Source organism: Amblyomma maculatum, chromosome 10, assembly GCF_055883805.1.
Source record: "Amblyomma maculatum isolate TAMU_Amacu chromosome 10, ASM5588380v1, whole genome shotgun sequence".
In the NCBI taxonomy this organism is placed as follows: Eukaryota; Metazoa; Arthropoda; class Arachnida; order Ixodida; family Ixodidae; genus Amblyomma; species Amblyomma maculatum.
In genome coordinates, this window is record NC_139353.1 from 58,434,643 (window position 1) to 58,451,317 (window position 16,675).

Here is a 16,675-nt window from a genome sequence, read left to right on the forward strand (position 1 = left end):
CAATCGGCAGTTAAGACGAGCAAAGTCATGGCATGCGAACGTGCTCGAGATTGTTTTTGTACTTCTTTGGAGCTTGGAAAAAAGACACACCTGCGACTTTCTTTATAGCATATTTATTTATTTTCGATACTGCCAGTGTCAACTGAGACCAAAGCAGGCGGGCAAACAAATACAAATATAAATTGGGTGGGAGTCTCTGAAGGTGCTGTTCAACTTTTCAAATCACATTTATTGCCTAAAGTCAATATCGAATAAATTAGAAAAATAACCTTTAGAAACAAAAAGCTGCCGGTGGTGCGCATGATGGTTGGCAACCGTTTCCCTGGCTTATCTAAAATATAAATTTTTTAACCCTTGGCAGAAGTTGGCTGGGAGACCTGATACATCATATTATTGGTGTGTTTTTATTCTGTACACTGTATTCTGTCTTTGCAACGTAGATGCAGGAGCGCTGTTGCGTGGGGTAAATCTTAAAGCTGGGAGGTATGTGGCAAGCCTCCTTGGGGAAGCGAGTACGAAACTTCATTGTTGTTGCTGAAGTCCTGACTTTCTCATGCTGTGCATTGCATGTCATTGTCTTCATCAGCTTCCATCCATGTGCAATGAACTCGAAATCTCTACTACTGCATTACTTTTTTAATTAAGGTGCATTAAATGTTCCCAAATTTTGTAATTCGCTTACCACTAAGGCCTCCAGATAGTGATTTTGCCAATCTTAGCCTGAAACCTGAGTTTGAAACCCTGGCCTCGAACAGAAAGGGAAGTGAAATGTGAGGTGATTTTACACATTCTTTGCGTTTGGCCAACTTGGTTAAATCAGCTGTAATTTTTCTCTCTAGCAAAAATTGCCTTTTCTGGCTTTGTTGATGGTTGTGGGGTATCCAAAACGTACCATATCTACTCAATTCTTAGCAGCCCCTTTTTCTCGCATTTGAGACGACCGAAGTGGGGTGGGGGGGACTAAGATTGTAACTTACTAAAATGAAGTCCTTTCCTTCCCCCCCTTTATTTCCCAGCTATACCTCGACAAGATGGTTGCAAGAAATAATCATATATTTGGCAAACAAAGTTAGGAAACTTCTGCAAACACGACTGCAGCTCTACTTCAAAAGCTGTAGCCTGTTCTCTGCAAATTCGTTCCAGCTTTCGTTACAGCTCTCAAACAACTTACACCAAACCTAGCGACGTACGTCCGCAATGCCCCATGAAACTTGCCAAGCGCCACCGATACCAGACCCATGTGATAACACGCTGAGTTATCGGGGTTGCTTTCAGCCGGTCTTCGACCATATGTCGTCTTTTGTCTGAACACAGCAACACATGAAGACAGGTCATGTCTCGTATGCCTTGCCACCTCAGTACTCTGACAGCTTGAAGACAAAAAGTGAGCAAGCGCACCTGGCAGGCGATTTTGGATACACGCACTTTCTTGCAGAAAAGGGGGTGCATTGATTCGCGAAAATATGGTGCTTATTGTTAAGAAGTCTTAGCCATTTTTGTTCTATGAGATTGTTAGAAATTTCGAATAGCGTGCATGTACTAACATTGACTATATGATTCGCAGCACGCTTTTCAACTGTTCAAAGTAAGTATTTGAACCTTCTTAACCTGCTGTTGACGCATGCAGTGCACACGAAACAGCCCACCGTGCTGCTCGTTTTTACACGCACACGAAAAAAAAAAAACACAAGTTTCGGCAGCACTGTGAGTTGTTGCCATCCATTGACGATACGTAAAAGTAGCGTCCAACAAAAATATTCGTGAAGCACCATCTGAATACAGCTTTGCAGACAATCAAGCAAATAGTGTGCCTGGCCTGCTCAGCGATTAGCTGCTTTTGGCAATGAATGGCTTACTTAATGCAAAGAGCCAGTGTTTTGGTGGCGACTGAGAGCTGTCGCGGCAGAGGGTTTGCACGCGTGTTGGTTAGAAAACTGATTGCAGCAAGTGCAAGCCGGCGTCCGCAATCTTATTGTTTGTGATCACTGCGATAGGAGACTAGGTATGCAGATAAGGGACAAAGGTGTGTTGCAGTGGTTTATGTTTTTTTTTTCTTCCCGGTGGCCGGTCTCATCCTTCACAACTCGCGTTTATTGGAATCTGGTTCTTATCCTTGGCCACGAAAGACAAGAAATTGCTTATGAGAGAAGCGTAAATCTTGAAACCAGCCTTCTCAGCCTACACTGCAGCTGCTTAAAGTCCTCGGAACCAGGTGGCGCGTTCGGCCAGACGGATTAAACCTAGCTGAATCTCAGGGGGGTTTGAGCTCAGCAGTAGTCTCCAAATATTCTTCTGTTTTTGTCACTTGATCTGTCTTGGATTTCTGGACAAGTCCATACCATGCGTATAAGGAGTTTGCATCTACCTGAGATTTGTTCCGCACAGGCTAATGGTAGCCGGATGGCAAAAAGTTCTTGTTTTGTAAACGCTTCCAGACGCTTTCAGTGTGTTATTTGTGAGTAGGTATTTTACCGTTTAGTCAGCAGTGCTCAGTAATTTCTTTATAGCTTACTAGCATGTCCCTGCTCATAGTTTAAAGGGATACTAAAGACATCCAAAGATGGTATGCAAATCTAATAAACTACATTTGGTGACACTGTCGCCGCATATCCGGCAGCAAAACATCGAATAATTGCTGAGATATTGCGATAAGAAGGTGAGGTTTTTTCTTGTTCCCGCCGGTCGAATTCAAACTGTGCCCTCAGACTACGTAGTCGGAGTTGAGTGACGCACACTATGACGTAAGCGGAGACTCCGTGATAGCTAGCGAGCCGGCGTGGCCCGCGGCGTCGCATCCCTCAAGGGTCAACATGGCAACAGCGTACTCTCAATGACGGCCACAGCCGAAATAAATAAAACGATGAAGAGAGTAATTTACCGAGCGATGGGCCCATAAAGGAAGAAAAAAAAAAAACAGAGCGCTTGTAATGTACAATACTTTACATGTTTCTCAAGCTTTTGCGCTCCTTCTTGCACTGTGTATGAACAAACCGAGCCCTCGGTCATCGCAACGCTTCCCGACATGTTTACATACAAATAAGATTTAGTTACCAGCAAAATAGTGTCCTCGCTGCTGCGTTTGTCAGTTTTGAAGCTTCGTCGCACTTTTTTCCTTCAAGGTTTGTGCTACAGCTCTGTGTTCAGCGAAAATTACATCCACGGTAGCAGTGCATGACTGAAGTGCCGGCGCCACTACATTTGCCAGCGCTGTGAAATTCCACATGTAAAAATGGATCCAGTGCACAATATAGTGCGCATAGGCATCCAGAACATTAGTTGCAAGACGTGAGAGCAGGCAGCATGCGCCGATGGTCAAGCAGAAACACTTTGTTGTAAATGGGGCCATGACATAAAAACCAAAAATATTTCCAAGGTTCCTGTGGCGCGGCATAGCCGAGCGGTTAGCGCCGAACGTTACGGAACAAGCAGTAGCCAGTTCGAATCTTACTGCCACTGGCAGTTTTTTCTTTTTTTTCTACAAATTGATTTTTTTTTTTACCTTTTGTAATGTATTTCTGGTGCTTCGTTATTTTTAGTTTTTACTTTTTACCCGAGGCCCTTTTTTTCGCCGGGCGACGAGCGCAGTATATTGACGCTCTCCTTGGTATGAGCGGCAAGTATGCCCCTTTTGTTTACGACGCCTGCAAATAGCACGTTGAAGGTCTTGTTGACGCAGTATGTTGGTCAGATGTGCCATGATTTAGTGAACAATTGAATGATAATGCGTTTTTCCTTCGGTACTTAGCATATGTATGCTTTTCGTGGTGTACGTAGCTGCAGTCGAGCGGTCAGGTCGCAGTCGAAGCGGCGACGGCGGCGATATGCTGGCGCAGAAGTGTGAACGAAGGAGCGTGTCAGTGGCAGCGGATTTCGCTCGCTCGTGCCTCCGAATGCTCAAATGGGAACCATCAAGGCGCATCTGCTGCTCCAAGCTCGTAATTCAGGCGCTGCAGGTCCAAACAAACTATCCGACTGCGCACGAAATGCCTGAACCGAAACATAACTAAAACTGAGGTGGGCGCCTGTGGCGCCTCCAAGTATATTTTTGTATCTGCCTTGCAACGTTTACGTTGTCTTTTCGCCGTCGTTTACGTATGATAAAAGCGTGTTATTATATTCGAGACAAAACCTATGACCGCATTCAAACGGGCAACGTAATTCGCATTTGTCAGCCTCCGTGATCCCTAGCGCGTCACGTGGTTTGTAGTTGCGCGTTTCGGCTGTGGCGGCGATACCTGTATTTCTGTTCTTTCTCTTTACTGCCTTATAACAGCTCTGTTTTCAGTAAGAGTGGATTTTTTGTAATCAGGAATTAGCATTCTATCGATGCAAGCCCACTTCAGTTTTCTCTTTAGTGTCCCTTTAATGAGGGCCTGAGCTTACCTGGGAGGGGCGATTGTGGGCGAGCTCATGGGCTACCTTATTTTCCTGGAGCTAGGAGTGGGCTGGGGCCTCACCTCGACACGTTTTCAGCATCCTTTTTGCTTGTTGGGAGGCCCTTCCGTTGAGAAAATTTTCTATCACTATTTTTGAGTTGTGTATGTATTTCAGTGTCTCTTCTATTGAAAGGACAATGGCCGCCTCATCAGCCGTGTCAGCTGCGCTTGTCCTGACGAGCCGCTTGTTGCTAGATTTTGTTGATCGTCTGTTACGACCGCAACCATAACATGCCTGTTCTCGCACTTGGCGATATCGACATAAACCATGTCCCATCTTCTTTGATATATCCTCTGCAGCATTTCCGTTCTTTCGTTCCTTTTTCTCTGGTGATGCTGTGGGTGTATAATCCGTGTCAGTGCAGGGAGTGCAGTAGCCATCCTAATCATTATATTGTAAAATAGCGTGAACGATACAAGGGACCGAGGAAAGAGAAGACACAGGCACTCGTCGTATCCAGGCACGGGAGCGTCTTGCTATCGCCACAGCCTACCACACCTTGTATGAAATTGCAACACAGTCTCATGCTGTGCAGTAAACCTCGTCTTCAACTGCAAAGCAATCTTGCTCCATGCATTAAACTTCGTCGTCTTGAGAAAGTTTCGCCCCTTCATTTAACCTAGGTCAATACGCAATACACGCACGCATTCTCGGCCATTGATCAATTAGAAGCCAGGCTAGCCCGCTGCCAAAAAGCTTACCAAGCGTGGAAGCAAGCCAAGATCGAAGCGGCAGCAGCGACTGCAGCTGATGGCTAATGGTCGTGAAACTTGGTTCAAGGATATTTGAACCTCTACAATTTTTTTCTTTCTTCTTTGCTGGGAAGTAATGCTGTAATAATTTTTTAAAGAGTGCCATAGAAATAGAGCACAGTATGCAACATACAGATGTCACGGATTTAGGTCCCACTGATGGTTAAAGTGATGGAATTATCTTCTGTTTCAAAGTTTTTTTGTAATGAAGCAGATCCCACTGTCTCTTTTCAGGCTCGTCGAATGCTCGAAGGTCTCGATGACGGAACAGCCCTCGGCGAGGTGGAGGGCTGCCTCGAGTGGTTTGACACAATGCGGAAGAGTTGTAGAAAATGCATCGAAGAAGTTGTCAGTGCTGACCTTGTTGAGCACCCATTGCTGGTGCTGTCTACGCCCAAGCTGAGGCGTCTCCTGGAGATCCTATGGGAATTCCGACCTCGACGGGCTGAAGCAGGTGGCAGTGGTGACAGCATTGTGCCCGAGGCCCCTGAGTCGCTTTGCGGCATCATCTTTGTCAAGGAGCGCATTGTCGCTCGTGTTCTCCGAGACTGGCTTCGCGAGCTGGCGGCCAAGGTTCCTAGGTATGATGGCATAGAGCTGTGTTACTACAGTCATTGTTGCCACAGTTTACAGTAATTTTTAAAGCATTGCTGTGAACTAAATAAACAATCACAGGAATACGGACAGAATAGGACAGAATACGCTTCTGTCCTGTCTTTCCTTTTCCTGTCATCGTTTTGTTTAACGCATAGCACCTCTTAATGATCATGTACCAGCTAGCTCGTCAGAAAGCTTTACCACAGTTGGTAAGTGTCGTACTGAACAGGATTGTGGTTGTGAGCATAATTTGTTTAGAGCACGGACCTTCAGTTCTCAGTGTTATCTCGAAGGAAAAGAGGCGCCATGTTCTTTTGGCCATCATAGGCGCGTCCAGGGTGTCCCAGGAAGTTGACAATTTGTCTTGGTTGGAGCTTGGCAGAAAATAGCGATTCGCTCTTAACGTGTGTGAGTTTTCTAAAAAAAAACTTGCAAGAAATGGCTTGCTAATTTGCATTTGGGCCTTACGCCAAACACTGTAAGTAAGGCAGCAAAAAAGTGCAGCCCCGAACATTTAAGCGCAACTACGATTCTGCCACACAGTCCACGCTTGCCGTTTTACACTACCTTGGCCAAGTACGGAGTGAAATTTCCTCGCATTTTTAGAATGTATGAAACACTTTGTAAAAGGCCCGCCATGACTGTGCCAAATGGCTTCTCTCTTGGTGGCTTGTAGAAACCCTGTGATATGGACAACATACGGGTCGTCGAATGTCATTTACTAGCGTTGAAATTTCAAACAGTCTGCCTGGAAACTTTAATAAGGTTTATCCAACTTTGATTTTCCTTGAAATGCTGCGATGATAATAATTTGCATACTTCACCTTGCATAATATGCGCGCCTGCATTTTTTTTCTGGTCAATTGTTCTATGCTGCGTTTTATTCGCACTTATGATGGGAATGCAAAAAGGCACTTCATTTTTGGAATATGGAGAGATTCTGCATAAGCACAAGGTAATGCAGTTCGATAGGTCTTTGGATACCTTACAGAGTACGTAGTTTCTTTTTTTGCGAACTCATGAATGTAGCTTCAACGCCCGGCGGGCACTTTTGTAAAGTGGCTATAAACCCGTTAACTCGAACTCTGATAATTCAAAATTTGGGGTTAATACAGATAAATTTCCAAGTTATGCTGGGCCAGCCATATTTTCATTGCATTTTAGAGCCACCTAATTTTTACCACTGTTTTGGTTAATTTAAATGTTTTTTGTTTGCTTCAATGCTCTCGCTGTGTAAAAGGGCGGCGGCTGAAGTTGGTCTGACGCGTCGGTTTTGCGGTGCTGTGTGAGATGTAAATTCGGCCCCTCCAGCTGGTTAATTCTGAGCTTTGCTGCCAGCTCATGGCAGTGGCAGCTATTGACCCTGTATCTGCGATCGAAGCACTGCTGTATGCCATCAGATGTTGATTGGCACATCAGTGTTTTTGATCGTTTGTTATTTGAACTTGGCAATGTGCCAACGTAAATGGGGGGGGGGGCAGGGCATGGCATGGTTCTGAAAATTTAGTTGCTTTCAAGCCGCTACACATACTAGATGTCCTGTGGGTTCTTTTGAACGTGCCTCTCCTTCCAGTGCTTACATGCTCTTCTCACGCTGAAAACGTGTTTATCACGGACTGCTCGTGTCCGGTGTGGTAAAGCCTCCTTATGTGGACGCAGCTGCTCGTGACGACGCTTGCGTCCACTACCGTGGAGCAGTTCTGCCTTGATGTTCCCAACAAGAGGATTGCAGTACAGGGATGTAGAACTGTGAAAGATCGTCACCGTCACACAGTTCTCACTCAGAAGTAGAGACGGCTAGTGTCTGCTTTTTCGTCGGTTAAACTTTTGCTGGGGTGTGAATCGGTTTTCGAAAGTCTTTTTGTTGCCACTCCTTGGTTCATTCTTCAGATAATTTAAACTTCTTTGCAATCCTGCAGTCCGTTGAGGCCCTGGTTAATGTTGTTTCGCTCTGTTTGTAAGCCAGCGTATGGCTGACAGCTTTATGTTTTGGTAGTTCCTGCAGGTATGTATGAAGAGAAGTAGCACCGAAATATGGTTTTCATGCATAGATAGATGTTCATGAACCAAATCACACTTAGTCTTGGATCAGATTAACACGCCTCATAGACCACTGTTCATATATGACCAGTGGGTTTTGACGCACTGCCGATGGCTGATTTTCATGTGTTGGGGATACGTCACCTTATCTAGGCAGATAGTATAAGTGATGGTTTGTTTTCTATGTGGTCCATGTTCACTTTTTTTTTCTTTTTGGGATGTGGCGCAGAAGAAATATTTATTCGTGTCAACAAACAGGGCGTGAAGGCCATGCCAGGACACGCTACTCATTAGGCATCATTAGTATGATTCTACTACTTCTGCCGTGGAATTTTTAGATGACAGCAGAGGAGTCTGAAGACAACTTCATGGTCTCTCACTTCAGCTTAGAGATGAATCGGTCAAACATCAGCTTGGAACTTGGAGACTCAACAGCAAGAGCTGGCTTCTCCTGAACTTGAAGTATGAAACCCTTGCAGCAACATCAAAGGGGGTTTGAGCACTTAGCTTTCAGAACCTCTTTGCGTAAGTGTAATAAGAATCTAGATATGTATTCTACCTCTTGTGCAGTGCATATCACATTTCTCCAATAATATGTTGCTGTATTGCTACTGCTGGCTGCAGTCAAACCTTGTTACGTTTTTAGTTAATGTGATTTTTTATTTCATGCAATTAATATCACAAACAATAAAATATGTCATAGAGCTACTATTTTTTTCCATGTAATACATTCCCGTATAATATGATTTCCTGGTAGGTACGCTCAAAACTTAACCGTTCTGATCTTAAAGGGCATTTATCATGCCCAAACATGTAAGCAGGCCAAGCTTGGGAGAATGCAACATTGACTCTGTTCACAGGTATGCCTACATCGTGCCAGAGTTCATCGTTGGCCATGGGGCCAACCTGCAGCTTGGCTCCAAAGAAGCTGGGATGTCTTTCAGGAGGCAGTGCGTGGTGCGTCCGTATGAAGGCATCTTAGTCATTTCTGTACTCGCTGCACTGATTAAGCATGGTACAATATCTTTCTCTGATAAGCGCTGCCGTCATCTTAGATTGAACCAGCAGTGCAGAAGCTGAGCCTCCGGTCTCAGCTTTCAGATGCTTTAATGTAAATTGCAAGTATTTGTACCGGAAGCTTTGTAACACTCTCATGTACGATTCTAAAAATTTGGCGTAGACAGGGGCAAGCATGTCGGCTCTGACACCTTCAGAATACAGGATTTGTATTCCAAGTTTGCTTCGTTATTGAAAGTGTCGATATGTCCCCGACCTCATGTTATCTGATTGGGGGGACACACCGGAACTGGATGTCACCACCACTTCCAGGTTCTGAGCAGCACTTTCAATAATGATGCAAACTCGGAATATGGACCCAGCTCTAGTCTTGGTGACAGGTATCGTTTAGTTAGCCAGCTTATAGTCATGAATGTGTATGCAGACGACTCGCAAGCACAAGGCATGCCTCGTCTGCTCTTTCAGGTGTTGGAGCAGTTTCACCGCCAGGAGTGCAATTTGCTGGTGGCAACCTCAGTGGTGGAGGAGGGCATGGACGTACCCAAGTGCAGCTTAGTGGTACGCTTTGACTTTCCCGACGACTTCCGCTCGTACATACAGTCCAAGGGCCGCGCCAGGGCCCGGCAGTCGCTGTACACCATGATAACTTCCAGAGACGACTTTCCTGTCAACGGCGCCAACCTCCGCAACTACCTTGCCATCGAGGCGGTGAGTAGAGCATTACTTGCAATGTTTGCAAAGGCTGTGAGTCGTGCTCTGCAGGCCTTAAAAATAAAGGGGCTGCTTTTTCGAGTATGAGGGACCAGTATGCTGTGTCATTACATCTTAACCTGCATACATCAGACTCCAAGGAGCTTACATTGTCACATGCTATTGTCACATGCATACTGTCACATGCTAAAGATCGTATTGCGAAAGTTGTCTGCTCGAGTGCTGCATGCTCTGCATGCGGGAATCCCTGAGCTTGATGCTTCTGTTCGCGATGTTACCCGAGAAGATGGTGGCGTCTGACCGAAAGTTCGCGTCGGCGCCTGAGTGCGAAAAGCGCGCCAGCTGGTCCGATTCAACATCGTACCGATTGTACACTTCTGCTTCAGATCATATTTCAGGAGCAGCACATAAAATAGACGGCGTCAGCCTTCTTCTACCGACCGACGGTGCAGCAACAGCATACTGTAATCGCGTCTCGTCTTTTCTGCATCGATTATTTGTGCGGCGTGTCGATAATTAAATGGAACGTGCATCAAAAAATGTCTGCCCTCAGCTGCTTCGTGAAAGTACACAAATTCACACCGGTTATATGCAGCACCGGATGCCGCCAGGTTACCGCAGAGATGCCGTCCGCGAGCCCTGTGGCCGGCGGCACTCGGCTGTGCGCTTCTCCCTGACCGTCGCTACGCCTTGTTTGTTTTGCATCAAAGCCACGGCCGGCGGTGTTTTCTAATCTGTCGCTTCGCTGCCTCTCTAGCATAGCCGCTCGCGTGTTCCTGTGCGCAATTCTTGCATGTAGCTGCGGAAATTGGTGACAACCTGCACTGCCTAACTGCATATGCCGAGCTGCTTTGCTGATGTTTCGCATCGTCGATCCTGGCTCGGACGATGCGTACGAGACAAAACACGCATGCACTTCACCGTATTTACTCGCATATTGCTCGCACGTTTTTTTACTGGAAATTCATGCTAAGTTGGGGGGTGCAATAATTATGCGGGGAAAATTTTGAGTAAATGTTTTGGAGGGCTAAAAACACATTTAAATAGGTGTGAATCGGGATTCTTAGGTCAGCTATTGTAAATATAACATAAGATTACTTTCATGCAGAACTTACCCTTGTTATAAAAGTACAGGGTCGCCAAAAGCACAAATTGTTAAAGCACTTTATTTACTGCATGCAGCCTCATCATCACTCCCCGTGTTCCGTGGTATAATGCTTACAGCAGACCATACAGTTCTACTCTTGATCAGAGACTTGATCCGAGTCCGTATCGGCACAGCATTCGTTGTCTCCAGTAGCGTACTATGCAGAACCTGATGACGTCGAAGAGCCTGCTAGTAGCGCGGTTGCTATGCTGTAGCCCATACTCGAAAGATTTCAGCTTAAAAGCAGCTGTATAACTTGCGAACCACCTCACCGCGATGCGGCACCAAGAACACTGTAGACGGTGGAACAAAGCAAGCAACACGGAAGGAACGAAGGAACAGTGACAACGAGATGCGGAGACACCTCACCAAATTGAGACTATGACATCATGGCGGTAAAAAAAAAAAATGCAAGCATAACTGATAATGATGATATACCCGAGCACACTATCGCCGTCTGGTAGCGCGTGCACACAACGAGACCAGTTAGGTTCAGTAGCGCTCCAAAGATGGTACTTGTTACTACTAGCAGACGACTCTCACGGTGGTAATATTGGTGGTGCGATGATTATGCGAGGAAAAAAAAAAAGATTTTTTACGCCCAATGTTGGGGGTGCAAGCATTATGCGAGTAAATACGGTACTCACTGGCACTTACTAAACGATGTGCGAAAGCACTTAAAAAAAAAAAAAAAACACTTGATCTCTTTTTGATCTCTATCATTAAATTCGCAGATGAGTAATTCGTGCTCACCTGTAATCCGACATCCAAACTTTGTAGCAGTCTCTTGAAATGGTCAGCCCATCTTACGCCGATGATATCTGTACATTCCACGAGATGCCTCTCGCCGACCGTCATGAAAGCGCTCGTTCTGGCTAAAAACGACGACAGCACGTTTGCACGAGTGCAACTCGCACACTCATCTGCCAGCATCAATGCAGACTCATTGCTATCGTGTCAACTCCGCGAGGAGACCATCCGCCATTGGTCAAACCGCAAAAGATGGTACCAAAGCTACAGACACAGTTGACTGACCGGCAGTGCGAGAGAAGCAAGGAGTCTTGTACAAAGCCGTACTCGGCAGGAGTGCATGCTAATTGGCGTTCAGTGGTACAGGGATATGGAGGGAAGTACTTCACCGCGGTGGCCGCGGGTGTGGACAGCAGCCTGCCCGCCTGCAGGCATGCGTTCGTGAATGACCTTAGTCATTCAGGCTGCTGTCGCACGCAATTCCAAGAGGTCAAGAAACTGCAGAAACGGGCAGCTGAGGAAGACAGGAGACAAGGTTGAAAGCTATGCAAGCGCAGACGGGAAAGAAAGGCTGAGATCGATGAACGCATTCGTGAACGACGCTCGGGGAATACTGGCGCGACAACCGGAAGTCTGTGAACCGAGCATCACCAGATGGCGTTTCATGGGCGAGGCGGAGTTCGCGAGCTGTTTCCTTCGTTTTTTTCTGGTGTCTCGAAGTGTTAAGTTGAGGGAAGAGAGGAGGAGTGCCATTTTTAATTGCTGATATCTCCAGCGTTAATGAAGCTAGCTGAAAAATTCTTGCGATGAATTGACTTGTGAGGGAGTACCTGTCTTGCAACCGATTTGCCTTACCTCATTTAGGCAATTCAGTCTTTTTAAGGGCAGTCAGGAGTGCACTTAAAAGTGGTGTGCCATTTGACGTATTGTACGGCCGCAACACTGCATTCGACATGTCATTGCTGTCTTCTTATGCAGTGGCACTGGATTTTCAAGGGAACAACCTGTGTGTTTGATATTTAACAAGCCAAACTGTGAACTACGAGCCTTATAATGGGCCTCATTTTGAGGTTCAGAAATTTATTGCAAACAGTACTTCAGATAATGAAGTTTTGCCACAGCCTTCTGCTTTGCAGATCTGGCTCCCATCATCTGTTGATGCTACTGCACTCTCTTATGATTTTCTGTTTGTTATTGTTGAAAACATGTTATCGTGCCTGTATGAGGGAAGCAGTGAGGTCGTTTATGAAGGATCGCATTCACACGGGGAGAATGTTTGCCATCACCCACACTCTTTATTTGGAATGTTCTTTGTTGCCTTTAACACTGTTATTTTGATTCCAGTGACTTTCTGCTCACTGTTACCATGTTTTCTTCTTTCATCTTTTGGGACTAGGGTGTAAGTTTATCTGTGGAACAGTATTGCTTGTAGTCGTGATTTAGCTGTCCTACACTAAAGTCACAAGTATCGGTGTCACTGCGCAACAGTATGCTTAAATTTTTTGTGCGTTTCACAGGAGACTCAAACAGCGGAGGTGCAATGGGCAGGAGACGTCGCAAGTTTGATGGTTTACAACGCAACCACCATCTTGCTTCACAAATTGTAGCACAGAATATGATGTCTTCATATTTTGTGGGCTCAGCCTTGTTTGGTAAACTGGTGCAACTTCTTGTTCCGCTCCTTGTTGTGTGAAACAACCTTGTCTGAAATTGCGATTCAAGGTATGATACTTGTACATGTGAGTTGTAAAACTTGGCAGCTGTGTATATCCGCAATGGGTCACATGATTCTCTCAGTCACAGGATGAGTGGGTCATCATCAATCACGTGACGTAATGGGGGCATTCACATGACTTGACAAGTTACGAACATTTTCATTAATAGTTCACCATATATGTCAGCATCACACACACCTTATATGTCATGCACCCTTCCACAACTGTCACCGACACATCTGTCACATCATGTGAATGCCTTTTTCGTATTATTTTTTTTCACTTGTCTTTGTTTTGTTTTTGTTTTTGTTTTCTGTCTTTTACAGATATTGATGACCAGGTGCCACGAAAGGGCGGCACCACTGAATTCAGAGGTGGTGCTCAGCTTTGCCATAGACCAGCTGCTGCCCCCATACATGCCTGTGCAGAAGGACGGGGCACCTCGCATCACGCTGGGCTCTGCCATCGGCCTCGTCAACAGGTAGGCAACCCTGTATGCCATCTGAGGAATGCCATCTCTATATAAAAATACCCCCAGGGGTGGGCAAATATTCGAAATTTTGAAAATTAACTGTGTACATTTGTTGTTCAGTTCCAAAAGCCGATACAGTTAAGCCTAGTTATTACGAAATTGTAAAATATCCATGAGTTTTCATAACATCTGCGTTTTCAGTTTTTGTGTCAAGACTCAAAAGAGCAGTGCAGAATGAAAACCGGGCTAAGAATTCAATCTAAGGGAAACCACCTTGAAAGTGTACGGTAAAACGTAGTTACTCAAAGTTATAGAAGCGGTGAAACATTTCGCATTCGCGTGACGTGATTGTGATAGCAGCCTCCGCTACGGCTTGCGTAAAGCGTCTACGAGAGAGCGGGGAAAGTGAACACCCCTTAGAGAACAAATTCTCTAAAGCGTGTTGGGAAAGCAGGGCTGCAGAGGAGTCAAGAACATGGGGTAAAGAGTATGTGCATTCACATTGCCGACAGCAGGAGGCGCCTGCATCTTCACGCATGTTCCCGTTCGTACGCCACTGTTGCCCCAGGGAACCGATTGTGTCTCGTGTCACTGGCGCTCTCCGCTGTTTCCACTACCGATGCGCGAGAGCTCACAAGCAACTGCGTGGCTGTGATGGATGCACACTGCTCGCCCCGCATATTTTTTTCTTTGTCTTATTTCTTTTCGCTGCTTTTCAGCACAATTTATTTGTAGTACCGCGTTCCAAAAGCAAAAGCAGTGGCGGCCGTTCTGTTTGCCACATAGATACGCCGTTGGCACTTAAACATGACGTGTATGTCAGCTGTGTTCGCTCGCTGCTATCATACAGAAAGCCACCAAGCACTTGACAAAACTGGGATAGAAACATTGTTCTCACTTTGGTTCCATCACAAATGCAGACATCCATTGTGCAGATATTCAGTAGATAAAATTACTGTAATGCAAATGGCTTTCGGCTTGTTTTTCAGGTCCATTTAGTTTATTTCAAACATTTTTTTTTATGGTCTCTTGAGGGCCGCCTTAATGAGAGAGTTTACTTTATTCAGCAGTGATATGACAGCTCTGCCTGGTTTTGTGCATTTACATCCTGTGCAGTAAACTGGTATACAGAACCCTGCATAAGAAACAGGCTGCGGAAGTTAGGCACTATAATTAACAATGCTGAGCTTATGGGTTTATTCTGTAGTCAATGGTCCTGAGTGGTCGCGTCACAGTCAGAAAAGGTAATTTCATTTGTACCGCTTTTGGAATAGGGTACGCATTTCTGCGTAATTCTAGTTTGATTGGTTTTTAAACACCACATGCATTCTGACAGAAGTCAAACAGTATGTTGTTGTCTTTTTTCATTTATTTTTTTCACTGGTCGGAAATTTGACAAGATATTTTATTCAACATTCGAAGGCATTTTATTCCTATATTCATGTTCAATTCATATTAAAAAATTTCAGTATTTGCCCACCCCTGAAAATAACAGTAATGCCAGGCAATATCCAAAGTAGCGCAATTGGCCTAATTGCACATCTGAGTGCTCCTGCGGATATCCTGAAGTTAAGGAAAGTAGAACTGAAGCTACCATATTTTCACGGTTCGAAGCACCTCCCCCCATTTTTGCGAAAAAAGAATTATGAGGAAAACGTTTGAATGTGAATGTAAGTACCTCCGTTCTTTGCGAGGAAGAGTGCACATACAAGGCTGCCTGCGTGCTTGTTCACTCAGTGTGTCACAGGCATCACTACCCCGCATTGGTTTGCTTGGTGTCAGCTCTTTCATAGCTTCAACGGAAGTCAGCATGAGTGTGAAGAGGGCTGCCATAGCTTGAAGTTGAAGAGAACTTGAATCGCATTTCCGAAGTTGTTTGTAAGTTTTGTTTGCTGAATAAAATGTTATCTCTCGTGCCCATCTCTTCAAGATACTGTCACAAAAACGGGGCAGGGGGAGGTTATTTTAGAGTTCTTGAATCTAAGCAACCACCCTCCCCCTCTCTTATGGCATCGTGATCAAGAAGAAAAGGGGGCACTTAGAATCGAGTAATTGCGGTGATTGAGGTATATTTCAGAAATGGCAGACATTTGACAAGCGTTGTACCTGCTGTAGTGTGGACAAAGGGAGCAGTAACCACTTTTTCATGCAGTTCAGATTCAAGGAGGTCTGTTTCAGGGATCTCAACCTTCGATCTCACCTAAAGGACAGCCTGTCAGTACGCTTGGTGCTGAAGGGCCTTTGCTGCGGCTTTGGCCAAATGTCACGCCATCTATTATCGCTCTCAGCCATGCGCTATATGTTACTGAGCTGCGCTATACTACTGTATTTACTCGCATAATGCTTGCACTTCTTTTCGTGGAAAATTGATGCGAAGTTAGGGGATGCGATAATTATGCAAGGAAAAGTTTTCTAGCAAATATTTTGGAATACTAGAAGCAAATTTAAATAGGTTTGAATCGGGATCCTTAGGCCAGCTGTTGTATAACCAGAATATTACTTTCAAGCAGAACTTACCGTTGTTATAAAAGTGCAAGGTCGCCAATGGCACAAATTGCTAAAGCACTTTATTTGCCGCACGCAGCCTCATCATCACTCTTCATGTTTTGTGGTATGATGTTCACAGCAAATCGTACAGCTCTACTCTTGATCAGAGACTTGATCTGAGTTCATGACGACACTGCAATTGCTGTCTTCAATAACATACTGCGCAGAACTTGTTGATGTCGAAGTGCCTGCTGACAGCGCTGTTGCCATGCTGTAGCGCGTACTCAAAAGCTTTCAGCTTGAAAGCAGCTGTATAGCTTGCGTACTGCCCCATCGCAATGCAATACTAAGACCCCGGTAGACGGTGGAACAAAACAAGTAATACGGTCGGAATGAAGGAACAATGACAACAAGACACGGAGTGACATGGGGACACTTCTCAAAATGATGACGACAACTAGGAGCATATTTTGGGATGATGATGATGATCTACCCGAGCACACTATCGCCACCTGGTAGCGCATGCACACAACTAGGCCAGCTAGGTTCC

The 16,675-nt window shown here is 45.3% G+C and overlaps 1 protein-coding gene across 1 annotated transcript in view; it reads left to right on the forward strand.

Moving 5' to 3' along the window:
* The window catches only part of LOC146176588 (endoribonuclease Dicer-L-like), a 72,669-nt gene that overhangs the window by 16,127 nt on the left and 39,867 nt on the right, over nucleotides 1-16,675 (forward strand). Inside the window, exons 6-9 of the mRNA XM_084582842.1 lie at nucleotides 5,424-5,770; nucleotides 8,687-8,783; nucleotides 9,309-9,551; nucleotides 13,493-13,647. Coding sequence (XP_084438968.1) covers nucleotides 5,424-5,770; nucleotides 8,687-8,783; nucleotides 9,309-9,551; nucleotides 13,493-13,647 — 842 coding nt within the window. The remainder of the gene's footprint in view (nucleotides 1-5,423; nucleotides 5,771-8,686; nucleotides 8,784-9,308; nucleotides 9,552-13,492; nucleotides 13,648-16,675) is intronic.